Source organism: Clinocottus analis, unplaced genomic scaffold, assembly GCF_023055335.1.
Source record: "Clinocottus analis isolate CAN_PGR_092001 unplaced genomic scaffold, fCliAna1.0.p SCAF_24, whole genome shotgun sequence".
Classification (NCBI taxonomy): Eukaryota; Metazoa; Chordata; class Actinopteri; order Perciformes; family Cottidae; genus Clinocottus; species Clinocottus analis.
In genome coordinates this window covers 2,528,737-2,556,324 of record NW_027175976.1, presented here as the reverse complement: position 1 = coordinate 2,556,324, position 27,588 = coordinate 2,528,737, and the positions used below count along the sequence as shown (strand labels likewise).

General features: G+C 46.3%; 1 protein-coding gene across 1 annotated transcript; it reads left to right on the top strand.

The window, feature by feature from the left end:
• Window positions 1–891: 891 nt before the first annotated feature.
• Window positions 892–27,060, top strand: LOC137794134 (cholecystokinin receptor-like). The gene is made up of 5 exons (XM_068590766.1): window positions 892–1,320; window positions 9,870–10,118; window positions 15,598–15,859; window positions 20,376–20,503; window positions 21,166–27,060. Exons 1-5 carry the CDS (start codon window positions 1,164–1,166, stop codon window positions 21,732–21,734), a joined length of 1,365 nt encoding a protein of 454 aa, XP_068446867.1. The 5' UTR covers window positions 892–1,163; the 3' UTR covers window positions 21,735–27,060.
• The last annotated feature ends 528 nt before the right edge of the window (window positions 27,061–27,588 follow it).

Below are 27,588 nucleotides of genomic sequence, written 5' to 3'. Positions count from 1 at the left end.
GGCATGATGCCACCTTGCGTATCGGAGCGTTAGTTGTGTACGTCCTGAGAAACTAATGCTGGTATCCATCTCTCCAGTTTAATACTCCCAAACAGACGTGTACAAGTACGGCTGAGAACACACAGTGGTCCTGTTTATACTGTCCACTTGAAGTGAACCACTTGTGGACAAGCCCGGACTAGAAACTGCAGTCCCCTCAAATTGGCGGCTTATGACATTTCTGTCATGCATGTGGGAACAAGCAGACCCTCACAAGATGTGTAAAGTAAATCTGTCTTAAGTCTCCATGACGTGGAATGTATAAAAATAATACATGCAGTGTTAAAAATAACCTGTACTGTCTGTCTGTCTGCTGTTTGCTTCAGCATTCGGTGTCGAGTGGGATTTTACAGCTCTTTCACTAAAAAACACCTTCTTGTAAACTGCAAGACACGAGCTGACAACAGTAAAAGGTGCAGTCGGAGTCAGAGCAAAAGCATTGATTCGGAGATGCTCCGATGATAATAAAAAGCGAGGGGGGGGTTTTGACACATTTTATATTTGACTTCTGCTGTCACTCCAAAAGAAAATTGTAATTTGAACTCATTCAAAGAGGTGAACCTGAAGTCACCACCTCGCAGCTACGCAGACAGAGAAGCCTGCTTTGTGTAGCTGTGACCGAATTGTACAGTGACAGTCGTGAGCTGAATGGAGAGAAGTAGGGAGGGAGGAAGAAAAGGGGGGAGTGAGGGAGGAAGGGAGGGAGGGTGTGTGTGAAAGAGAGATAGAGAGAAGGAGAGAGCTCCTCAGTTGCCTTAGCAGCGCAGCTTCATTCCTTCACAGTCCGGTGCTGCACGCGCAGAGCTGCGCTTCACTTTCCCGGGGTTCCCCCCGCCCCCTCCTTCCCTCGCGACCGCGCGCTCTTCAACTTCTAACGATCAGATTCTCCCGTTATTCTGCGTTGTTAGTTTTTTTTAAATATTATTTTATATATATTTTTAATTGGCAAACTCTCTTAAGTTCCACGACCCCCAAACCTTTCCACACCTCGTCTCTATCCATCGGTTGTTATGAAGAAAAACGCGACCCTCGCGAATTGATCCCAACGGTTGTCGGAACAGCGCGCGCAGGTGCACGCGACAGAGAGCCCGCGCTTCTGACGGCCGTCCCGCTGAGGAGGGAGCATGGCTCTGCCGCTGCGGCCGAACGCCAGCGCGCTGGAGGCGGCGGGGCTGTCTGCGGGCTACGCGGTGCCGGGGAACCTCAGCGTGGAAGTTGGAGACTACAATGAGAGCAACCAGAACGGCTCCGTGCTGCCCGGGCCGGGTAGAGGAGTCAAAGGTAGGCTCGATTTCTCCTCGTCGCCTCCTCTACGCCGAGCTGTCGCGCGTGAATCACCCGAGCTGAGCTGCGAAACTGCGCTCGCGCTTCAGATGGAAGCGCTGCATCGGGCGGAAAAAATAATAATTAAAAGGAAAAATAAAAAAAAGACAACATCTGGCCCCAAACTGTCTTAATTGTCATATGTTTCAAATAGTCTGTTTGACAGGATTAAAAAAAAACAACATTTTTCTTCTTCTTATATCTATAGAAAACAAGTGCATATCTGTAAATGTAAGTCCTACAAAATAAAATCGCAAAAAACCCTCCGGTTGAACCTGATAATGTTGTTTGCTAATTACAAACTGCCACCTTTGACTGATTGCCTGCTTAAAAATGAAATCAGCAGATCTAGAGTTGATTGCAGATATTACATTTGCCACAAAATCAACAACAACAAAAGCACTTTTATTTTCTAACCATCACATCCTTCCATTTTTTCCATTACATTCATGTAAAACTGTAAAAAAAAAAAAAAATGTAAAAAAAATAATTACGTGCAATCAAGAGTTGTGTCAAGTTCCTCAGCCTCATTGTGTGCAATCCATCATGGAGCAGACCAATTATACTGGCGCTTTCCTCTGCATCAATAATACGACAATCAGAGGGAGAGTCATTGTCTGTGTGTGTGTGTGTGTGTGTGTGTGTGTGTGTGTGTGTGTGTGTGTGTGTGTGTTTGTGTTTGTGTATGTTTGTGTGTGTGCACAGTGCAAGAAGCTGTTTAAATCCTGTATGCTAATGTTTCTTGTGTATAATTCTCAAACTGCTGACTGCACATTGAGGAGATTAAACCCCACACAGCAGAGAGGAAGACGCGGCCCTTCGTCTCCTATCGGGACAGCGTGTGGAAAATAAGGGCTGATTGAAGTCTGAACGTGGGCGAGACTACCCCCCCCCCCCCTGCTCCCCAGACACACACACACTGCTACTGCAGAAAATTTTGAAAATCCCTTTCCCCACCCACACCCCCCCTACTAAATAATTCACAAGCGTTCCGTCTTCTGCGCTGCATTGCTTGCATTGACCTTACACAAGATTGCTGCCGGGAAAGCGGTCCGGCGCTGCTGGGCGTGTGTTCGGTGTTCGACTGAGAGGAGGTCCCGCTGATGGATCGCTGCCTCCGCCTCCTGCCGCTCTGCGACACGCGCCAACAGTCCTCTTCTCATTGTCCCTCTATCCCCCCTCAGGCCGAGGGAGCCGGATTATGCGGCCGGATTGCTCTATGAGATGAGCCACTCCAGCGCTGGGACGGGATATTAAAGCGGCATCCCCTCCACACACACACACCTACACACACACACACACCTACACACACACGCGCACACACACATGCACACAACACCCTCCACTTGTGGAATTTCTGCTGTCTGACTCCTTGAATTGGAGATTTGTGTCCTTGCCTTGCAAAGGGGCAGAGCTTGTGATGCTGGTGGATAAACAGAACAATAACAGGCAGCAATAAACACGACAGCAGTTTGATCCCAATGAACCGAAAAGAGTAAATATAGCCTGGTGTATTTGTGGTCGAGCACGTTGCAGTTTATTGTCCATGCAGACAGACTGAGCTGTTAAAATCATGCAATTAAATCACTTATTAATCAGAATCAGTGGATAATTGACTAAATGTATTCACTTTATCGCGTGACAAAAACACAGAAAATGACTAGAACCATTTTTTTTTTTTACAAATGATTAAAATTAACATGACAGGCGCCTCCTGCTTCCTCATTAGACTATACACACAACATGTGAACACTTTTCTTTACAAAAGCAAAACACTTTCAGTTATCATAGTCTGATCCATTAATTTGCTCAAATTAATCCAATTTGCAAATTGCATTCCTCCTCCTCCATCTCCTGCTCCTCCTCCTCCTCCCGCGAAGTGCATGTTGTAAAATTACTTTAATTTTACATCACAAATAAACGCCTGTGTGCCGAGGAAAAAACACACAGCCATAACTCCAGAGCCTGAGAATCGTGATGTTTTAAACTCGAGCTGACGGTACACCGCTGGGTGCATCGCAAACATGGCATAACAGTGGCCCATTCTGTTAACTTTTGATGGTGCTAATGTGCAAAGATGCAAAAACGACCTGAAATGTGAGTGTATTACGTCCTTTGAGGTCTGTACTTTACCGGAGACGTGTGACTGTGTCTCCTTGCTGCCTACGGCTGAAAGTGATGCGGCGCAAAAACATGAAAACAACATCTGACACGGATCCCATTAAGGGATCTCGTGAGCATTAAATACACACCGTCTTCAGTTTTGTCCAAGAGAAATAATGAAGCAACCAGTCGCTCTCGGGCTCTGCATGGTAAAAACAAAAAGAAGAAGGCTGGGAGCCTTGTCAGTGCAGAGACACTGTGCACTGTATGCACAGCAATGCTGGAGGGACGCCTCAGGAGTTTCTAATATCTCCCCGATATTTCGCAGAAGACACCAGCTTCTTCCCGTCTGGTGTGTACACAGTGATGTAGAATGTCAAACATGATCACGAGAGTGAGATCAAATAATTTGAGGCGTTTGAAGCGACCTAGTGAGGCAGACACAACACACACACACAGACACACACAGACACACTAATATGCCCTCCCTCCTGACTTTGAGCTGTTGCTTCTTGTCAGTAAACATTCAATAAGGTAGATCAATAAGGTAGATCAATAATGCGTTATGGCTTTTATCGGTATTTATCTCTTCGGTTCTCTCAATAAAAACAGTGCAGTTATCGCAGATTATGATGGTGTATGGAGTTGTCTGCAGTGTAGACGGCACCAGTAATAAAGATGCCCTCAACCGTATAATAGTTGTACTGAGCTGTAATGGCCTTCGTCTGCACAACGGCTTCATGAGCTCGTGATAGCGGAGGATTGGAAGCAGGCACGGCTGGAGGTTTATGCGGTTATCTGACATCAGTCAGACTCGGTATGAGGGAGGACTAATTTCACCGTCGGTTAATCCTCCGCCATGTGACTCGCCGGGTAACAAAGCAAATTCAACACTGCTTCATGGCAGAGGTGCTGGGAGAGGAGGGCTTTTGTAAGTCACAAGTCTTTGTGCTCAAGTCCCCAGTCCCAAGTCCAGTCCCTAGTCAAGAAAGGCAAGTCCCAAATCTAGTCCAAGTCTAAATCCCAGTCAAGTCTAGAGTCAAGAAAGACAAGTTTCAAGTCAAGACCATGGTCAAGAAAGACAAATCTCAAATCAGGTCCTCGTCAAGACAAACAAGTCCCAAGTCATGTGACTCAAGTTAGACTCAAGTCCTAGTCATGTGACTTGAGCCCACACCTCTGCTTTATAGGGTCCTCCACCCTTGTGCAGCCGAGAGCAACTTCAATGATCCTGAAAAATCAAACTGTAACTTCTGATTGATTTTTCTTCTGTAAAGTCTGAACCTCACAAAGTTTGAGTCCAATTAGTAATTTGCGCTGCATGGCGCTCCCTTTTGAATCACCGGCGCCTCCCTGTTGGCTTTGTTTACATCGTGATTAATGGGGATCAAGTGGCGACCACCTCAGCTGAATGTTTAATGCTATGAAGAAATCCCTCAAGATACGGCGGCGGTAATACGCGGCGACGAGGCGCTTGTTCAAATGAGACTATATCGAGGCGAACAAGGAAACTCCGATTTAATCAACGTCAACAAGCTTAAATCGGAATCGGTTATTTCACTTCCTTTAATGAGTGTTGTAGTGGTGATTACAACTCTCCAGAAGACAAACGTCTGCAGTGCAGCAGCTCTGCTAAATGCTTGCCTTTAAATAGACATGAGCTCACACCTACCGCTCTATCTGCCATAGCCGTTGTGCCCCTCCAGTTTCCGTCCTCCATTTTGCTTTCAAGTTAAAATATTCTCTTTGGTATCTTACAATATGGTAATGAGGCCAATATCGGAGGAATTAATGGCGTCAAAAGCAAGAATGCGTATCTCGTGGCCTCGTGGGTAATTTAAGATGTGCAGAGCTTGTTCGCGCAACACAAACGAACGCCGCCCCCAGACGGCCAAAAAAGTCACGGTAGAGAAAGATCAATATGGCCGCCTAATTGAGAAGACTAATTGAGTTCAATTTCGCTGACTGTACCAGGAGCTTGCCTCGTTAAAGTGATAGAATACGACACGGTTGCAGAGCACTAGGTGCTTGATTGCTTTTGTCAATGGATTCATTTGCCACCCCTTTTTTTTTTAAGATCCAGTGACGCGTGTTCGGCGCTGCAAAGAGGCCCACTGGGTCCAATCCGCAACGAGCCAGATTGACTTTGATCCTTTGGGTCTGAAAGGAGCCTGCGTACCTGACTCAAGGTGAAATCAGTCTCGGTATTCAGAGGTGGTGCTTCCCCTGTGATTAGACTGAAGACGTAAGCCCTATCTTTTGACTGGATCCATGTGGATTAAAAACATGCCGCCAACTGTCTCCCGCAATTTGGAAGGAGGTGACGGGGAGGATTAAAGCCAGGGCGCCTCGGTGATGTGAAAGAGTGATTTCTTGGCGCTGCGGACACAAATCTAGCATCGGAAGCAGCCTTCCACTCTGGGGAAACATTCATGAGCATGTTTGAAATAGTATTTGGGGTGTTTACTTGTTAAGACAGAAATGAGTCCAAAACACAACCATTCATGGTTATCAGGAAACAGATGTTGTAACCAGCTTGTACGAGAAGAGGAAAAAGAAAAAAAATTCAATTTCAAAACACTCACCTATTTCTTCATGTGCTGTGGAGCGGATGAACACCGTAAAAGGTAAAAGTGCACGGACAAGTTCATAAGTCTGAGCCAAAGACACAAGGTCGATAGGTTTTTATTCACCTTCATGCCAAAAGCCTCATATAAAGTGGAAGTGAACCCAATATGAAAAGCCAATACAAGTTACTGTATTGAACATTTTATAAGGATCATCTTATCTTCACTCTACCATTTGTCTGCTGTCACTGGGATATTATATTGTCCTTAAAATGAAAAAATACTTTATGAGGCTCCCGAAACGTCAACCAGTGATGAATCTTTCTGTCGCTTGACTCGAGGACCTTTTTTTTCCTCCACAAAATAATATGTTTTTCTCTCTGACGTTCCAAAAGAGACTCTAATAGGAATGGAAATGTAATTTTAGGACGTTTATTGCTTGAAGGGAAATTGGAAATGTCCCAACAAAATTGTACTCTGGTAAATGTCATTATATTAGAGGGATTTCTCTAATATTCGGACACGATTTAGTGATTATGTGTTTGCACAGATCAGTTTTAGTCAGATGAAAAGATATACTGGGGTTATGTTGACATGAACATAAACCTGCTAAGCATGTGTCCTGGTTTCTGGAAAAACAGTCCGAAACAGTCCTGAGCTCTTCATGTTAGGAATGAAAATAAATATACTTCAGAAATTCGAATCAGTTGCCGACTCCCGCAAGTCCGGGACTCATTTCCTGGCTGGCGTCTGCTGCGTCACAGGTTCATTTCCGAGGGGCTTTCGGCTCGCTTGTAATTAGGAGGAACATCAGATCTGGACGGAGTCGACAGTCGTCTCGAACGTTTCATCATCTCACAGGGGCTCGGGATGAAACAGCGCCTCGCGGCGAGGCCGTGATTAAAAGGAGAGTTCAGAGTTGTGTGGCGTCTCAATCGTATCGCCTCTGAGATTATTACTGTTCATTATTACCGGTGTGAGTCACGTTGTCCTGGAAACACCTACCGTCGCGGGAACCGTCGCTGTAGGCGGTTGCGACTTCTTTGCCGGGCGTTTTTTTCCTCTTTCGCCAAAGCAATCTGTCCACAGGCAGATTGCTAAAGCGATACACGTGGCAAACTTTGCAGGAGAGGCGGCCGCGCAACTTCACACGATTGCGTGTGGATGTGCAAGGAAGCGAGGAAGTAGGAAGTAGGGAAGCCCACGGCCCGACTTTGCGTCCTACCTGGTGTGACGTCATCTCAAGACGGTCTCTTTTTTAAAGATTGTTTCACTCGTGTATCAGGATGAGATCAGGCGATGCACAGAAATGTTCCTCTCGCTCCACATCCACCAGCGAGGGACTCTTTCAAACGCTTTCCGTCCTTATTAAGTTGGTTTAATAGTCTCCCGGAGATAAGACAAAGTGCAGCGATGACACGTTAATGATCCTTGCGGAGAAATGTGGCGTCGGTTTGCACCGCAGAGCCAATAAGATATGCAGAGCAAACAGAGTTTAAATAAACATAACTCAGCCGGTTGATGTTCAACTGCTGCGCCGGAGCATCTCGGAGGCCTTTTATTTTCTTCCAATCGACGATGTATTTATAGAGGTATTTGAACGCAGCTGTCACGCTTGAGGGAGTCAGAGGAACCGGAGTGGATTGTCCTGCAGCCGTCGGGCTCAGGGGAGTCAGACACACCGCCGGTGCTCAATGAATAGATAATTCCCTTTTCACTCGGCTGGATCGTTCCCGATCTAACACAATGGAGGCCGCTGAGCTCGTGGGGGCTCCCCCGCTCCGTGTCCAACTCTCTGAAAAACTTTATTCCATCAACTTGACCGCATCGTCAATCCTCAGCCGATGAAACCGCTCTCAGAGCCGCCAGAGGATTTTCCCATCAAAAGAATAATTCATATTTGTGGTGCGGGGCGACTGCGTCTCTCAGGTGGCAGAGGTGATTAACATGCTTCACGCGGCTTCCTGGTTTCCAAATCCCTCAGACACGTTTTATCTTTCTCACAGTTCTTCTGCAGATTGTCCGATAAATTCGACTAGAAATTGGCTACGGCTTCTGATCCCTCGACCTTTTTGTATTCAGTTCAACACTAACACAAACAAAGGTAAAATAGAGCGAAGGTTTGGTGCAGTGTAGGACCTTTTCCAGAGATAAGGGCTGTTTAAAACAGCTCATATTTTATTTATTTAGACAGGCCACACATTTCTGTACCTGGTGCAGTGCTTTTTAACTGGCGAGATGCCCCGACACCAATGGAGGTAAAACAGCAGGTTAGAAACTGAATCAGCATCCTCCATGAACGAGGGAGAACAGAAGGAAGCAGCGAAACCACACAGGGTTATAACAAGCACTCTTCAGTATATGTAACTAGACTCACAACGCAATATGAAGCAATACTGTTAATACTCTGCAGTGCATACGTTAGCCATGCAGAGCAGCATTACGCAATAATAGAGTCATACCATAGCTTTAAAAAACTGTCCAATGAAAACATTTTATTCGTAAAATGTGTTTCTTTATTTTGTTTGGAATGTGTATACTTTAATACAGTGTTGTGTCTTCCTGTGGTGAACGCTGCATGACAGCGATGTCATGTTCTGACTAACCAGACGGCTGAAGCTGCGTTACATCTGTCTTCCCCCACGGAAGTCATTATACCCACATTCCTGATTAGCAACCATCTCATATGAATGAATCTCATGAATAGTTAGTGAAGGCACAAATGGCCAACCCTGCCATATCCTCACACTAACCACTCCGAGGGTATTTGGTTTCCCTGCATGTCGCCCGGCCCTGATGAAGCCTTGTGCCTTTGAGGGGGCGTGTGTGTGTCCGCCGACCTTTGGCCGTCTCTCAAGTCGCTGTCTGTAATCAGAGCGCATGGCCGGCCGCGACCTTGTCCCGTTTGTGACGCGCAGACTCGTCCTGACAGGCCCGTGTGAGTGAAGGGAACATCCCAAATCTCCTCTGGCCGGGTCGCCCCGCGCTCGCTGATGCTCAGCTGCACCCTTTCATTCTTAGTTTTTACGTGCTAGACCTGCACAGAAGATGCTCCATGTTGATCTGCATTTTGATCATTTGATACTTTATCCGACGCTAACCGAGAGGGATGTTATGGTGCGAATAATATTGACTTTTGATCTCGTTCTTCCAGTCGGAGATATTAACGCATAACACGGTCTGTTCAGCCCGCAGGATGTTGTTTGTCTTCCACCGTTTTGTCTCAGTATTATTAATCTAATTTGTAATTGGTCACAAGCACAAAACGAAAGATGTTAAGTTATTATAAGGAGTTGTTCTGTGTCCTCATAACCGTTGGCGTCGTCTCGTGATTCTCATTTCCCAGGTGAACAGCCTCAATACAGCATCTCCCCGTCGTGTGTCAGTGTTATTTTCTCACCTTTTTATACAACGTTTTTTAGATTTTGTCATTTTCTCGCATCTATTGACATGTGTGCTGTTGTGATGGCAAGACACTGACGTCCATGCACATGGTCAAAAAAACACCTCTTTTGTGAAGCCAATGTTTGTTGTCCATCCGGACCAGCAGGCAGTTCATTACATTACTTTTGCGATTTTTCCCTCTTACGTCAAATACTTAATTTTACATTATTAAACAATTTTATGTTTTAATTTTTTTGAAGGCAGCCAACATTCAATCAATTTAATTCAACGCTGTGTGCTTTGTAATTCACTTCTGCAAATATGCTTCCTTCCTTTAATTGATCAACTGAGTTACATAAAAGAACTGCTCTGAGAAATGACGTCCTCTCTCTCTCTCTCTCTCTCTCTCTCTCTCTCTCTCTCTCTCTCTCTCTCTCTTTCTCTCTCCATCAGAGATGGACTCGTTCCGCATCCTGCTCTACACCCTCATCTTCCTGCTCGGCGTCTTCGGCAACCTGCTCATCATCGTGGTGCTGGTGCTAAACAAACGCATGCGGACCGTCACCAACTCCTTCCTGCTGTCGCTGGCGGGCAGCGACCTCATGATGGCCGTCTTCTGCATGCCCTTCACGCTCATCCCCAACCTCTTGGAGGACTTCATCTTCGGGGCCGCCATGTGCAAGGCCGTCTCCTATTTCATGGGTGAGGATGGGTTTTCCCGTTCGCCGAATACGAAGCTACAGGCAGCAGCTGCCTTGCTTTACATAACGACAGGAAGTCACTGCACACGATCCCGCCGGTGAAACCAAAACTTGGCGTTTCTACACTTTGTTTTTTTGTACAGGTAACGTGTTGATTAGTGAGCTTTAGAGCTGTTTGTAGTGGATGCTGTTCCCTTTTCTGTTTTTTCATTTTGTGTAGTTATAGGTTGTATTGCATACAACATCCTCTGTTCCAGGACATCACATCGGCACAGGAAAATGAAATCCAATGAAATGCTGGTTTGAGTAGCCCATTGTTTCCAAAATCATTCAATGAGTCATAGCTGTCAGCAGCAAGGGAGCATTCAAATGGATCAATTGTTCTTTAAGAATAGGCAGATCATTCAGCGACTGGGTTAAAAGGTGGTTTTCTTGTTCCAGAATAGAGACTTTGAGTTGTCTTTTATGTTTTTTAAGTGGGTTGCTGCCAATCAGAAAGAAATTGCTCCAGTTTCAGAATCCTGCAAAGAGAAAAAAGGCTTGATATCTTCCAAGAGCTTTCTCCCGCCTGTCAGGGGGCAACCGTCGTGCTCAAAGGAGCTCGAGCAGTCGCATCTTTCGGGAGTGTGCCCGAGCGATGAGACGGCTCCCCGAGACGCACAAGAGGCAGAGAGAGAGGGGCAACTGAGATCCACCGCAGTGCTTTCTGTGTCTGAATGGCCGAGGGAGGGCTGTTGAGTCCACGATCCTATTATTGTCTCAGACATGCACTGTACCATCTGTGAGGAGGAAGAAACTCCTTTTTCAATTACCGGGTTCTCTGAGTCGTGATGAGGACAAGGCCGGCAGCCTCGGACGATGAATACACACCTTTGGCTTTGAATCAGCACTGGGGTGAGGCTCAGTTGTGACCTCACCATGTCCCTCCAAATATGTGGCTGTGGAAGCTGGGCCTCTGATGGAGTTGTGAGCTAACCGCTAACACAGCTTGTTGAGCCTCGTAGCTCCCTGAGTTGTACGCACCCCACACCCCCTTTGGCACTTAATTCTCAGGACACCGTTCCTTTCAATTGAGGGTTACTGAAGGAGAGAAGAACACTTCTCAGAGCTGGTGAGCTCGCTGACTGTCAATTAGATCTAGCGGGTTGCGATGTTTTCCAGCCACAGGAGGGGCTCGAGCGGCCAGCCTTAAAGAATGACCCCCCCTCCTTTTTGGAGCCGATATGGGCTGAAATCTTGGCTTGGAAGAGTCTCAATAATGATGCAAGTCCTTCTGTGTGTTGCTCGTGTATTCTGCCCATAATTTTCCAGTTAGCGTTTTATGAGTTCTCGAAAGTTGACCGTTTTCATCTTCCACATATGAATATGCTCATTTCCAACTTTTAACTTTGAAGCACTGACGTGTACAGAATGAACAACACAACGGAGTTGCTCGATGTGGAAATATCATAGACTGATCGTCAAATATCTAAATGTGCACTTCAACACCCACTCTTGACCCTCCCCCTCTTGATCTGAGCCTCCCATGAGCACGGCCCTCCATCAGCCGCAACGGATCGATAGGCAGGATCACAGGACCGTCATCGTCCATTGATTGCGCGACAATCTACCCATTCGCCAACTCATCTGCTGCGCACGGCCATTAAGACATAAGATACGCCATCCATCTTCCCCCTTCACCTGCCACCCCTCCGTGCATCCATCCATCCGCCCGCTCGATGACCGCATGAGTTATGACCCCCATAATGTTTGGTCGGCAGTTATGAGATCAATGTCGCAATAATCTGGGGCGTGTGCGTTTGTGCGGCCTCCGATCGCCCTCATGCATCCATGTTTGTGTTTTTGTGCCGGTCACATGACACAATTACTAACCTACTTAGCAGCTCAGGCTGGCAGCCTCCCCTCCCTTCGAGGGACAGCTTACATAATGGAGTCGAGTTTTGGGTTTTTTCGACGCTTCCGGCGAAGTTTTACAGAACTGCCTGCCAGCGCGTCTGGCACCTATGAAACATTAATTCCATTTGTAACGCCTTTAGGATTCTGTTCAACTCTCAGCAGAGAGAATCAGGTGCGAGCAGACAGTGAACATTGTTTCCTGCTGGAGGAAATGTAAATCTCTCCCCGAGGGTGGGAGGTGTGCTAGAAGACCTCTCGAATCCGAGCTCCGACGGTTTCGCTGGAAAAGAAGCCACTTATCAAACCTCGTGTTTAATGAACAAGAAAAAGGGATTAGAGGTTCCTCGTCCCGAGACGAGAAGATACGGCGCGGCGAGAGGAAAAAAATGAGAGCGTTTAGTCAGTTACTGGCAATTAACTTGGCTGCACCTTGTCCAGAATCTCCCGTCCTCCAACATTAATAAACCCTCTCATAGCGCCACGTGTCAAGGAGCGAAGCTTTGATCAGCGCGGACGTCTGAAAAATCCTCAGGACTTTCTGCAGCAATAACTGAGACGTGCATGTGATGGGCAAGTGGCCACTCTTTTTTAATATAAGCAGCACTTATAATGTTTTATTTCTCGGTAATGGAATATCGTAAAAATGAGATTCACTGATATTCTTAATGCACATCCAGTATTAATATATGAGAAAGTACAGTTGCTGCAGTCTGTTCTAAAGTGGCTGAAGATTTCCTGTCATAACTCTTCTTGAGGGGTTGAACGAATGGCTCCGTCAGTGCTGTTGATCTCAGATCAGCGTTTGCCGCCCGCCTCCCAGCCAGTAACACAAACAGATGGTCAAGCGGACTGAAATGTTTTAAGGACAAAAAAATCCCTCAGACGAGAAGCGCACTTGTCTTTGATGGGTCTGCGTGCCTTCTGCTGCGTCTATCGATCCAAATTACCCGAGTGTCGGGTGCCATACATCACCTGGAAGTGCACTTCCTTTCAGTGTGGATGTCACAAGCTCCCGGCTATCTTTCTGCATCAGCGTAGGCCATCTGAGGTCCTGTGCTCTGCCTCTGACGGGGCTCATCCTCGCGTATCCACGCGCTGAGACGTTGCTTATGAAGGAAGGCTTGTTCTGCCAAGAATAACAAGCTCATGAACCTCAGAGGAGGCGATACGGCCCGACTGGTCGGCGGTGACGGCGGCCTCGTCTTGTGGAATTAGTCAATTAGTGAGCTTTTTGGAGGGTGCCGTTTGGAAGATTTATATACTTTGGACGGACTTCAGGACGACTGTTTGCCCTGCTTGCACTCTTGATGCTAAAATAAGCTGACAGTAGCTTGGCTGAAACTTGACATGAAAGTACTATTGATCTTCTCGAAGAAAATCGAGTACATTTCCTAAAAAAGTCAAACTATTCCTCGGAAACTTCTCTCCATGCTTAGGCCGTGTTTTTCTCCCAGTTTAATCTGCATTTTCCCGCTGATTGTTCTTCTCCCTTCGTCTTTTAATCCGGCCGCATGTCTGTTTGCTTTGTAAAGCACTTTACAAAAGTGCAGTATTAATAATTCACTTTCCTTCTTGTTTACTCCTCGTTATTTTTATTGTTCCTTTTGAGAGAAAATTCCTACCTCGCCGCGTTTTTAGCAATCAGCGTGAGCCGGCGCTGTGGCTGTGCATGACCGCCTTCAAGCGTCAACAAAAGAAGCCCCCGCCTCCCTTGTGTGTGTGTGATTCGGTCTGTGTCAGTGTTTCACACTTGAAGGAGATGTGTGGGTGTGAGAGACTTATTGTGCAAGACTCTTTCAGCGCCGGTGCACTGTAAAGATCCGCATCGGCTGACTGTGCCACCCACCTCCTTCTGTTGAGCCGGAGCCGGAGGTAGCGGGTTTGAGGTGTACAGTGGGTCGACTGTCAATCAAGATTTACACCACGAGCCTATAGACGGCTAAGGTTCTGTGACAAAAATAGTTATTCCAGCTCTACAATCGCAGAGGAAGCACACTGACAAGCCCCATAACTTCTATTTGGTGGATAATCGAGGCCAAGATTGAGGATACGAACAGGGAGTGAAGATCTGTATGTTGAATGAATTCATGGTTGACACGATCGACTGACAAAGCTGATGACGTGTTGCATGGTTGTTTTGATTATTTTGGTTTATTATTATATATTATATCTTTACTCATTCACCTGGTTGTTGTTTTTGTGTGTTTTCTTTCCTTGTGGCCCTTCTTGGCCAGACGCATCGTTACTTTCTTGTCTTCTTTCTCACCTTTGTGTCGTATTCTTTGTTGAACTGTTGAAATAGTGTGGGTGGACTGAGCCAAATAAGCATAATTAACAATAATATCCAACTTCCTGTTGTTTTCACGAACTGACATGCACCTGTGTCTTTCATCTCACGCAGCGTCTTTGTGTGTGTGTGTGTGTGTGTGTGTGTGTGGAGGGAGGTGGGAGGGGGTTAAAATCCCCTGCTCTGAGCCAATAAGCCCAGTGGTTTTAGTTTGATGTAGCATCCTGTCAGGTTTCATGTTGGTGGAGCAGCTACCACAAAAAATTACCCTTCTCTCAACGAGTCGAAATGCTTTTAATAATGCACAGTCTCTCCAACTGCTGGCGGAGCATAAAAGGCATTCAGACGTCTTTCTGTAATAATGATGTTCTCTTTGTTCTGGAGTATCCCGACCAGTCAGCCCCTTTGTTCTGTCGGAGGCAGGAGAACGGCTTTATCGCGTTGCTGCTCTATCAGCCTCCACATCAAACCCCCGACAACCAGACATGCTCGCAGCCCTTTCGTCAGCCGGCAATATACCTTAAATCCCTAATCTCTCTGCTTCTAATAAAGCTTATCACAACAGAACCAAACTTTTGTTCTTATCAGCGGTTGGCAGGAGAGGCCGTCGCCGAAGAGGAGACATTGTTTTCAGCCGAGTCAAAGAGCGGTCCGCCACTCAAATACCTCTCCAGTAATACGGTTCCTGCAGGTTGCGTAACCACTTCCTCCCTCGATTGAGAACGCTACGCTTCGGCTTAGTCGGGACACTTTCGACGGACGGGGATTAAAATGTTGTTGCTGCTTCTCGTAGCGACAACAGGATCAACGTGGCGAATAAATTATTGGGTGTGTGGGACACGCAGGTATGGGTCCATCAACGCTTTCTGCCTCACGCCCGGATCACAGGTTATGCACCGGCTGAGCTTCTTTGCCCTCGGCTGATTATGCATATTCATGCATGCAAATTCAAACTTGGCCTTGGATTGTCTCCAAAGGAATTCAACCCGTGTTGGACCCGATAGAGACGGTGTCCTTGGACAGTCATAACGGTTTTATTCGACCAATGGGTTTGAGAGAACTGGGAGGGAACTGGTTACGATTACTGAGTGGTAAAGATACTTGACGCTAACGGCAAAATTGCTGACGAAGCTAATCGTTTTTCCTTGAGTGGGAACGAGATGTGCAGATTCAGTTCCTCCCGTCTTTATGCTCAGCTAAGGTAACCGCCTCACGGCTGCATCCTTGTAGAGTACTATTGATCTACTCAGACCAGCTCTCTCAAAGTTTTCCTGAGCTCTTCTTCTCTCCCCGGCAGGGATCTCCGTCAGCATCTCCACCTTCAGCCTCGTGGCCATCGCCATCGAGCGATACAGCGCCATCTGCAACCCGCTGAAGTCTCGCGCCTGGCAGACCCGGTCCCACGCCTACCGCGTCATCGCCGCCACCTGGGTGTTGTCGCTGATGATCATGGTGCCCTACCCGGTGTTCAGCGTCCTCAGGTCGTTCCCGAAGGCCAACGGTACCATCGCCCACATGTGCCGCATGGGCTGGCCCAGTCGGGAAGCAGAGCAGACCTGGTAAGACCACGGCGACGACGTTCGGCCGATTTAGAAAGATCTGCGACAGGAAATGCAATAATGTGATGGACATTCATAAACTGAGATGCCTGAGAGAGAGAGAGATGAATGGATAAAGTCCGTTATTGAATTGAATAAAATCTGCATGGCTTTGGTTCCAATTGTGTGGAGGAACTCTGATTTACATGCGGCGTAGTTGTGTAATCTGCATTATTGAGCAGAAAGTCATTTTCTGGGCCGTGCAATCAGACCTTTTCCGCTGATTGCTCACAGTCGAAAAATTGATTGCATGCTAAATTGGTCATTTTGCTAATCTAACTAAAATGTCAGACACAGGTTTTAGCGCCTCCACTGTTCCTGTGCAGTCAATACAGAAAAATGCTTCCTGCGACATTGTAGTTTGAACTTACTAACAGGGGACTTAATACAGTTAGAGGTGCTGTGACTTGATCTACTTAGCTGCTTCTTAAAGTTCCCCAAAGTTACAATCGATGCAAAATATTTGTAATTTCCTGCACAGTCATCCTTTGGGTAACACTACAAGAGCAAATGGTGGCAATTCTATTACGATAAATAGATTTCGTCACAACAAAAGGATGCTGTGGCGACTCGGCCTGAGGTTTATTTCCTCACTAGCAGTCAGAAACACGACAGGGATGAAAAGTCTTGCTCTTGATGAAGAGAGGGCTCTTAAATTCTTGTCGTTTAAGACTTCAACCCCTGGGCTGAAGCTGTGAAAAGGTGCTGTCTGACGCTAGAGAGGAATGGTGGGCGTTAGGAAAGCCTTCCATCCGCCTGCCCTCTGAGGACCAATACACGGTTCTTTGTTTCGTCGCTAAAAAAAAAACCCTCCGAGTGCATGAGTGCTGAGGATGAGATGACGTTGGAGCGCCATAAACAACTCACGGTCCTGCAGGAGGGCACAATTAAATATGAAGAAGAAGCTGAACACGGCAGAACCGTGTACATCTCCCTACTTGACAGCCTTTTGTGGTCAAACGCGCTCTTTTCTCGGCCCCGTCTGTCAAACCGTAAAGCTTCTCTGGGAAAAAGACAAGGCAGTGGTAGACCAGTTAATTAGTCTGCTCGGTGAGGAGGAGGATGAAGAGGAGGAGGAGGAGGAGGAAAGTCGAGGCTCTGATGTCAAAAGTCCAGATGTGTCACTAAGTACGCAGACCTTTCAAGTTTTAATTCCCAGCTTGATCTTCGCCCATGAGGCCCGTCTTTTAAAGAACAGCAGGTTAGGGGTTCAACCTGGACTGGCAGGAGATATCACCTTTTCTGTTTTCTCGCTCTCTCCGCACATGGCATCTTTTTTTTCTCTTCTTTTAGCACCTAATGAAGCGGTGCATAGAGTTAGTGAAGCATCCGCTTTTAGTCTGAAATGATGAGCAACTCGTTTCAAGTTAAAGAGGCATGAAATGGTCCATGAACCAATCCTGTCAAGTCAAAGACAAATGTAGTGATTTTTATGAAAGTGTTGTAATGATCATTATGCACGGTGTGCGTTGGCAATTTATACACAGACTGGAGTCTAAATAGAAGTTATGCCAGAGGGATGAAGAATATTATTCATTGAGGCAAATCAAGCCTCGAGCCAGTCTGAGATCATTTGACTGTAAATAGGACCAGAGAACAAGCACAGTTAAGCTGAAGAATCTGCATCTTTCGAGGAGAATATTAATGATTGGTATCACAAAATGTGTCCTAAAATATAAGCGCAAGGATTTTTCTTTAACCCGGGGCAGCGCTTGAGGCCTTTCCTCTGAGCAACAACAACCTCCAACAACAATAAAGGGCAGAATAAAAGGTTCGACTTATATGGATGAATATTTAGCTCGTGGTGCTAGAGGAAAAGTCAGGAGATCGCCAGAGATCTAACGTTTCATCCTGAGCAGAACAGATTACATTTCCACACCTCCCGATCACAGGCGGAGTTCATTCTTAGTCGTGTTTGTAGCACAGAAAAGTGCAACACCTGCATATGGTTTTCCTCGAAGATGAATACCAAGCCAACGCACCTTCCCCGGTTGTTAATCACGCAGCTTCCAGGTGATGTGGAGCAGTCACGAGAGACGCTGCATATGAATATTCATCGTGCCGTCCATCTGGGTTTCCCTCTGGAGGCAAAACAAGCAGATACCCACCAGATTTATTTTCCCCTCCTCACTTCCTGGCGAGCTTTTGTGCAAACAGATTTTCCACAGTTTCAAACAACCGGCTGATGAGCGGCTTCGACTGAAGCCTTGTCTTCCTGGAGTGAGAGGCGAGAGAGAGATGGGCTGTGCAGTTCACAGCGTTGCCCGGGAAGACATTAGAATATCAGAGATGTAAATGAGACTTCCTCTGTGCCGTCACTTTCATCCGCTGACTGATGTGCGCCGCGTGGCGGAGAAGGTTATTCTGTGATTATGACGAATCAAAAGGGAGACGAGTCTGCAGATGGTAAAGATATATTAAGATCAAAGTGACACCTGTAGCTTCTTTGTCTCACTTATTCATGGGTTACTCCTTTCTGGCTCCACTCATGTACAGGTTGTATTCATTTGATCCGCTGGTAAAGAGTTTATCCTTCCCTAACCCCAACTCCTTCATTGTGCTTTACTGCATAATTAAACAAAGCAGCACCGTGTTGCAGGTCTCATGTAGAAATTGCAGAGTGAATCTGCAGGCAGACACCGGCGGCGGCTCGGAGCCCTTTGAATTTGGCACCCTGTTGATAAATTCCCCCCATTTTCCTCAGTTTCTTTACAATTTACTCCACTGCTTTTTCTTTGAGGTGCCATCAATTCAGGCGCTCAGGAGAGCCATATTCATTACTTTCCTGTGCCACAAAAATGGACCATTTATGATCAGAAAACAGTCGAGTACACAGCCGGCGGCAGCGCGCGGTGTCTCCATATCATCATATGAAAGCACATTTAACAGCGTTCATTTGGCAAAAGGTTGTTTCAAAAATGTCTTTCAATGCGGAAGGGCCTGAAAGCTAATGCAGGGGATGCTTTAGGGCGTGGCTACCTTGTGATTGACAGGCCGCTAACACGGCTTTATCGGTCTGGGAGTTTCAGTCTTAGATCTTTGACCCTCGTTTTCATTTGATGAACGTTAACATTCAGTTGTTCTTATAGCGCCACTCTTCTCACGTCACCTCTGGTTGAATCATGTATAACAAGATGGCGGCGGCTAAAAAGACGAACATTTCAAAATGTCCACAAACCAATGAGTGATGTTACAGCGACTACGCCCTCCCAATGTGTGTTACATACAGCCATGTGTACTGTCTACAGGAGGATGCTACTGGAGACACTGTCAACATGTCAGGGCGGTCTGATGCTGGTGTTGAAAGCCTCATGCAACATGGCGTTCCTTCTAAAAGAAAGTATTGTTTAAAAGTGTTTGACCTGCAGCAGCAAACTGGTCCAACTGGCTCGCCTCCCTCTGAGAACTAATTGGTCCTCATGTTCGGATGACATGAGTCTGTAACATGACTAACACGTCATGTTACAGTGCTGAGTATTTTGTTAAGCATTTTGTCGAAGTGACACTTCCTTCTACTTCAAAGTGCCAAGTTTTGACGAGGACGATCTCTCTCGTTCTTTTTTTCCCCTTTCTTAAAAAAAAAAAAAAAAAAAATGCAATCTTTCCCCCATAAAACTACTTCTAAGTATTTGCATAAAATTGGTATGCACACGTGCCACCAGTGAAAAGCAGCCCTAAAGGAGGTAGAGCAAGTGCAGGGAAGGTTGAACCACAGGGTGCCGAGCAGCCTGATAGTCTGCAGGGAGAAGCTGCAGAACCGGCCCGGGATGCTGCAGGACCTTTAGCCAGACGCCACGGGACGAGAGAGAGGGCCGTTGGGGCGGGGTCAACCATCTGCAGGGCCTCCAGCTCAGCTCCAACACATGAGCAAAGGTGTGCGAGGAAATACAACACAAGATCGCTGACCCGCCAGATGGTTTGTTACCAGGCGGCAAACCTCCCGTTCTGCTGAGCGAAGCCGATGTGTGTGTCCTGAATCGTGCTTCTCGCTACTGACCAGAAAAGGGCGACACGTCTGATGGCAAAGATAAGTCAGGTTTTAAAGCAGTCTATGAGAAAATGACGCCACTACTCTTATGATTTACTACCTCAGTCGCTCTAAGATATCAGCAGAAACAAGTATTGAAACTCCTCCAGTCAAATGAGAGCTGCGTTTGATCCTTTTTGTGCACCAGATCTATAAAGAAATGAACAACCCATACGGTCTGCAGTGTGGTGAAGTCGACCACCGTGGTCGAGATGCCACAACGGCTCTGGAAAGTATGGCAATACTATGAAGTGCTCCATTGGTATTTGTATCACTATAAGGGTACTGGTATTATTCTCTTTTAAAACAGGATCCCTTGTGCTATTCCCAAGCCTGCTTCTTTGCCCGTGGCTAGACAATCTGATGTGTTCGGTTGGTTTTGAGCTGCGATTCAACTCCATCTCCCCCTCTGTGTTTTGTTCTTCTCTTTCCACTCTGGCTGTTTTCCAGGTATGTGCTGCTGCTGTTCATTCTGTTCTTCATCCCGGGAGTGGTGATGATTGTAGCCTACGGTCTGATCTCCAGAGAGCTCTTCCGTGGCATGCAGTTTGAGCCGGGCCAGAGCAGAGAGACTGCCGGTGAGATCCATCATGAGTTCAATCCAAAACTGCAACAGACTTTTGTGTTCATATCAATTTATTTCATGGCGGGGATGAACACATCCATCTCACTTTTTATAGTCCTGTGTGTGCAAAACATTACAGAGAGGCTGCAGTGGTCAAACATGACAACTGCCACTAATGACAGAATCACATCTTAATTAAATGCACATCTGTTTGAATGCAGTTGGAGGTGTTTTAGTGTTCGCACTCTCTGCAAAGCGATAGCTGTTTGTTTCGCCTCAGGCGGAGACATATTTTGTTGCTACCTCGCACTTGTTTTTTTGCGTGTTTGGAATTTTTGCGAGGCCTCAGAGCCGGTAGTCCCTATAGAAAAGGAAAAACATGTCAGGTATTGCCGAAATGTGGTCCCTTTAGGTGAGGTATAGCTGTTATTACTGTATGCATGAGCCGCTTCAGTTTCCATGGAGTCTAGTTGGTGATTCATCAAGGTTGAGATGATCTGAAATAGCCTTCGGTAGCAACGGTTAATCCATCGCTAAACATCGTGTTTTATTCCCCCGGGATGCGATAAAAATTCATCTTTCCACCAGTTCACGCATCTCTGTAGTGTTTGGCATTCACAGCATGTGGAAGTCCACCAAAGCTCTCCACTGTAAACTTTTCTGACCCCTCCGCAGGCCAGAAGAACGGTGGAGGACGGACCGTCCAGGGAGCCAACGAAGAGGACGACGGTTGCTACATCCAGGTGTCCAAAAAGCCCTCCTCCGCCGTGGAGCTCCCCACCCTCTCTGCCTCGTCTAGCGCCGCCCAGGCCAAGACCAAGCAGGCCCGCAACACCTCGGAGGCCAAGCTGCAGGCCAAGAAGCGGGTCATCCGCATGCTGATGGTGATCGTGGCGCTCTTCTTCATCTGCTGGATGCCGCTGTACACGGCCAACACCTGGAAGGCCTTCAACCTCAAGGCCGCCACCAGAGCGCTCTCGGGGGCGCCCATCTCCTTCATCCACCTGCTGTCCTACTCGTCGGCCTGCGTCAACCCCATCATTTACTGCTTCATGAACATGCGCTTCCGCAAGGCCCTGCTGTCCACCTTCGCCTGCTGCTGCCGCAACCGGCTCTGCCGCTTGTTGTGCAGGAAGAAGGAGGGCGGCGAAGACGGCGTCACCGCCACCTCCATGGCCACGTCGATGGCCACCTCCATGACCAAGTTCAGCTACACCACCGTCAACACCACCGGCAACTGCTGAGCCGGTCGCGACCAGTAGCTGCCGGGGCGGCGGTTACTGTGTGTTATTCTTTTTCCCATCTTGTTTTCCACTCTTCGTATTATTGTACCAGGAGTCACGCGCTGAGTAACATCCATGCGCTCGTCTGTGAGGCCGTTCTGCGTGCGCGGTTGCAGCGTGTGAGGCCGGTTGCAGTTTGGTGACATTCTTTCTCTTCTGTTTAATTGGCAGCATCCGCTTTGTTGCATCCCCAAGAGAACATCAAGTGCCTGTGCTCTTTGTGTAGCTTCCTTTTGGCACGGTGGGTCGTTCACTGACTGAGACGTTTTAGTGAGAAACTACGACGGGAAGATGGATCTTGTGTTCTTGTAAATACTTTGTCTTTAGGTTCTTACTGTGCCAAAGGTTCATTTTTGACAGAAACATACTGTTGAAGCATGAGGACTCGTTACCTCAGTAATGAATCAGTATGCATTTCAGTTCCTTTTGTGTTTATTGTGTTTATATCTTCAATCATAGCATCTTTCTCAGTTATAAGAATTGATATATTGAAGGCTACACAGGGCACCTTTGGATATTAAGAAGAAATCATGCTATTTACACCAAAATGTATTGAAGGGTTAATGCAGTTGCTTAATGTTTCATTCTTATTGAGTTATGTTTCATCACTTCTTGTCCAGCATATTTTCTGGTAATACCCAAATGCCAGAATCCATTCATTCAGGTGATTATGACTTGTTTTTAACAGGTTTTTTTGTGCCCTTTTTTGGCAGCGCTCTGTGATTCAGGCAGGTGCACCTTCATCTTGACGATGGACAGCGCAGGACCGTAATTTAGCCCCATTTCTTGGAACGCGTAAATGAGAAAGCCTGCAGTTTTGGAAAGAGGCAATTGTCTTGTGCGGCTCCAGCCGGCAGCAGAACAAACTGGGATCATACAGGAACTTAAATCTCCCCTCGCTGCTCCGTTGTACGTTGAATACTGATGCAGACATTACCATCGGGATGGGAATTATTGGAGGAAGTGCAGTTAGTCCATCGCTCCATTAAAGGCTGATTGCGCCTGCTGGTTGCTCCAGTCTGCCCGGCCACAAATGGCACAGAAAAGTGCTTTAGTCAATCTCACCTTTTCTGCTCAATTATCTCCACGGTGTCTTTTATGTAGTCTCTCTCTCTGCCTTCTGCAGCGGTGCTGCCAATTACTCTGAGCATTACCTAAGTACAAAGACCCCGTTTCCCGGCTTAGACTAACGAGGTGTTCCTCGGGGACCCTCTTCAGTCCTGCAGAGCGCTTCTCACGGCTTTGCATTCGCAAAACTGTCGACAAATGGCTCCGCTGACGAGCCACATCTGAGCCACTTCAATTCTTTGATAATAACAACAACAATCTTGAGTTAAAGAGCATCTTTCACTTTAGGAGCTGAGCGCAATGCGCTGTACAAGGAAGGGAAATATGGGTGGCCAAAACAAGTACAAAGTCATTTTAATAATAGATGAAATTAGAATAAGAATAGAACCAGTAATGGCAAATGAAAGGTATGAAAGGCCTTTTTATGTTGTTTATAATATTCACATAGACCTTTTGTGTCGGTGCCCTTACGAATGGGTTCCCATACCGTTTAGGGAGATGAGACTCCTAAATTTGCATCCAAAATGTCAAAAATTTTCATTTATAATTTTATAATGCAGCCTTCAAATTATGGATATGGCATAATTACCCTTGATTTAAGATCTCAGACGGATAGCGCTTCATTTGAGTTCTTGCTAAGGAGAGACGATTGATACCACTCTCATGTCTTTACGCTGAATAGAAAGCCAGAGTCAGCTGACGGTTAGCTTAGCATGAAGACCGATATCTTCTTTGGTTTAAATTAAGCATTTTAATGAAACATGAATAATTCCAAACACTGAGGAAATGTAAAAGCAAAGCCTAAAATGATTATTAGCAATACTGCGAGGGAGCGACTAGCCGGCTAACCAAGCTAGCAGTCCAGCAGACGCTCTTCTCCGGCTCCTAGGTTGTGCACTTTGGTGAGAATAAACAGGACGACAGTGTAAATAAATCCTTCAGAACTACTTTTCTAGCTAGCACAAATGCTAAATCGAGGCGTCGTAATGTAAATTAACAAACCAGTGTGTGAAGATGACCAGGTCGCTGTTTTGTTAGCTCCCGAAGTAGCGAGCTACCGCCGCTAATCTCACAGGGTTATTTCAATGGGTGCCTAAAATATTTATGATCACAAACGGTGGCGAGTGACAAGTTGTCATAACTAATTGGATAAATGAGAGCCAGCTTGCAAAACACCCAAATGTCCCTTTAAATGTTCACTGCATCACAAATGAACATGAAGTCAGGCGGACTTGTCAGATTCATGAGCTCGTAGCAAGTAGTCAGCTTGAGGAAAGGACAATTCTGAAGAAATTATTCATGACTTCCTTTATGAATTCAGTCGATTCGGCCGAAATATGGACAGGACAGAGTTGCAGTGACGGATTTAAAAAATGGCCTCTACAGCACAAAGATATCTGGACATGTGTTGAACAGAGTGATGCAGCGCTTTGGTCCTAAACGCGGTCCTGTGTTGACAGCTTAGCGCTGTCATTTCCTGTCACTTTCAAGTTTGCTCCTCTTTTTCTCCGCCAAGCAATGCCTGTCCCTGCAGGCCCTCCACCCCCACCATCCTTTTTATCCTCCTTTTCCCATCACAGAGGCGTTCGAATACATGAATGTCAATGGCGTGTGGGTGACGGCTGAGATTTGCAGGAACAAGCGCCGTCCGAGAGCGGTTTACAAGCTCTTCTTCTTGCAGACGGACAATTGGCACACACAAAAAATCCCCGGCAGAGCCTCGCTTGTAAACACCTCGTCTGGCAGCCTCCACTCCGTGTCTGCTTTTGCAATTAAAGCAGAACAGTGAGCCATTTCCATATCGTCGCCAGCACTTGCTGCTGCGCAGAACCTGGCGGCTTTAGCCTGGATTTATTTCACTGGTCTGTGCACACTTTCCCCTTCATTTGTATTCATTTGCATGGTGTGTTGCAATATGAGCTTATAGGTTATTGAGTAGCAAAGTGTTAAGTGTGTTAACGACCATAGCTGAGTAGGAATAATGAAGATATGCCTCCGAAAGCTCGTGTTTGTGTTTCTTCACGGCTTGTAGATTCACACCTTCTCAAAATAAATCACAGCTCGTGTGCTTTATGGACCGGGCCGTAGAGCAGGCAACCTTGCTCACTAATCGGGAAGGAGAAGCCTGCCAGAGGTTTGCTCTTGGAAATGGAAAGTTTTTTTTATTGAATTTCTTATCGGTTTTTCTATTCACCTCAGCATGCATTATTAAAATGAGCGAACCTCCCAGTCTCATGGCTGCTACTTTCTCGTGTGTGTACTTTTAGAGTTAAGCTACTTTCACTCGGCACAATTCGCACCGACGACAAGTGCAATTAATTTGAGTTCGTAGTTTTCAAGTGTGAGCTGATTTTTTTTCCGTCTTTTTATCTTTTGAAAACATCACTGAACCAAATCTTCAAACTATCTGTGAAAAACAGCTAGTTTGGCCCTTTCCAAAGCTGTTTTAAGCACATTACATCAAATGTGATATCTTGTTTGTTTTATCTGTGAAAAAAAATATATTATGGTTTATACAGAGATGTGGGCAGATATAAAAATATTTATATTTTAACGGTCAAGCTGAGCGAACGAGTTGCTGGCTCGGCTCATGCACTGTATGTAGCTATGCTACAAAAGGTAGTACAGCTTTTTAAGTGTATGAACCGACTCAATGAATTTGTATGTTGTCTTAGAAAATAATAAACTGTGCGAGGACACGCCGTGCAATGTGACTTCACGATTCGCTGTTTCGTGGCATTAATAATCTCGTATAATTGTCAACAACAAAAAAAAGCAAATAATCATGTTTTTCCCGTGATGTCTCGGATAATCGTTGCTCTCAGTCTATCTGGAGCACGTCCGCCGCTGCGAGACTCGTGAACGTCTCCTGAAACAAAAAGTCGGCCACCGAAAGAATTGATTTATACCATGACGCCAAAAAAAGTTTACAGACTTAAAAAAAAAAACACACGAGGTAAAAATGGCCCTGCAGGGGTGAGAAATCTAATTCTCACCCTTTCCCCAGAACAATGCCTGTTGCAAATTGGAAGTGAAATGAGACGGAGGCAAGGCACCGCGGGCACACTCGGTTTCTCTCTTATCGCTGCCTCCCTCAACAAGAATCCCATTAGGCGCTCCAGGCGGCGCACAGGGATGAAGAAAACTAAATTCTTCAGTTCCGCACACAACGTTTGACCGTCTCGGGACGGGAAAAAGAGAGCGACAGCACGGGAACATCGACGGCAGCGTCATAGTACATGAATGTCACTCGTCTGGCGGTGAAATAGGCCTCTTCTAGCCGTGAGTTCACCCTCTCATTTGGAGGGTTTTCATGTCCCCGCTGCCGTGGAGGGATTACTCACGCGGCTCACCTTGAGCTCTCCAAATCCTCACTGACAAACAAAAAAAAGAAAAGCGGCTTTTCTTAGTTCCTGAATATTTGACCGCTGGGAGTTTTGGTATTTTCCAGCCAGAAGCAAACTCTGACAAAGCGCTCATGAGTAAATTACGAGAAGTTGTTTCGCAATTATTTATAATGGCTTCCTGAGGGGGAGCGGCCGCGAGTAAAATGTGCCTCTGCTGGATTTTTAATTTTGCTCTTCTGCAGAATAAGTCATAATTGCAAAGAGCTTTTTTTTTTTTTTTTTTTTTGGAGTTTCTACCTCTGGCACAGAATGAAATATTGTTATTTTTAGCCCGCAGGTCCTGCACCTGAGAAACGTACCTAATGGGAGACGCCTGTCCGCTTGTGTTCATGTTCTACGCTACATGCCTTACAGAAAAGGGGAAAACATGTCTTTGGGTGCGGCGGCTCCTCGTTTCCCTCGCTTCTTCACACCTTCTGGCCGAGCGTCCTCGGCGCTGACGTGGGAAGCAGAACGCGTAAACAACCTGAGAGATGCCGAGGTGAGGAAACCTCATCTCTCGCTCTGATTGGAGGGAAAGCCGTCAGCTCGTGTGTCTCCAGAGCCTGCTGAATTATTTTCACTTTACTCTTTTTTTGGGGGCATTTTGCCACATCGGGTGCCTGCTGGTGCTTCATTATGACATGTGTAACTTGTGCGTGAGTTGAAACGGGTCTTTAATGTGAGGTTCTTGATGTTCGTGATGTTTTTGCTTTCACTGTATCTGCAGTGTGATGTCGTTATATTGACGCCGTCTTGTTTGGGTCATGTTTACTAGCTCCACGTGCAGTGTTTTTCATGCCAAATGTCCATTATTTAACAAAGAATAAACATCGGGGGAAAATTAAACGTGTGTTGACATTGTGTGTGTGTGTGTGTGTGTGAGTGTGTGTGTGTGTGTGAGTGAGAGCATATGGGATTACTTCAATAAAAAAAGAGTTTTGTGATATAATCTGCGAGATGATGAAGGGTATTCGCGCTCGAGTTTGAAACGCTTTGAGGCCGAAGAGGACTGGACTGAACAAGTATTCAGCAGGCAAAAAAAAGGCAGATGAATAATAAAATAAACAAAAGCGAATAAGCTTCCACGGAGAATATTTGAACCAGAGTCCTCAGGAGTGGTGGGGTGTCTTGATCCCAAAAAAAACAACCCGGAGAAAATACTTTTTCCTCTCAAGCGATCCTTCAGAGACGAGGATCTTGACTTGTGTAAAAACAGAAGCACATTTAGGTTGTTGTTGTTTTCTCAGGCGCTGCAGAAGCCCACGAGGCGCTTTAAATATTTCACACAGTGGAAAACATGCCGCGTTCCCTGAATCTCAACGATCACGATTCAGTTTACCGTTGTAATGGATGCTCTG

What these genes read in the sequence shown, in the direction of transcription:
- LOC137794134 (XM_068590766.1), top strand. Translation starts at nt 1,164, where the DNA reads ATGGCTCTGCCGCTGCGGCCGAACGCCAGCGCGCTGGAGGCGGCGGGG. An exon ending in GCCGGGTAGAGGAGTCAAAG is followed by an intron (nt 1,321 to 9,869) that starts GTAGGCTCGATT and finishes TCTCTCCATCAG; the next exon opens with AGATGGACTCGTTCCGCATC. An exon ending in CCAGAGCAGAGAGACTGCCG is followed by an intron (nt 20,504 to 21,165) that starts GTGAGATCCATC and finishes ACCCCTCCGCAG; the next exon opens with GCCAGAAGAACGGTGGAGGA.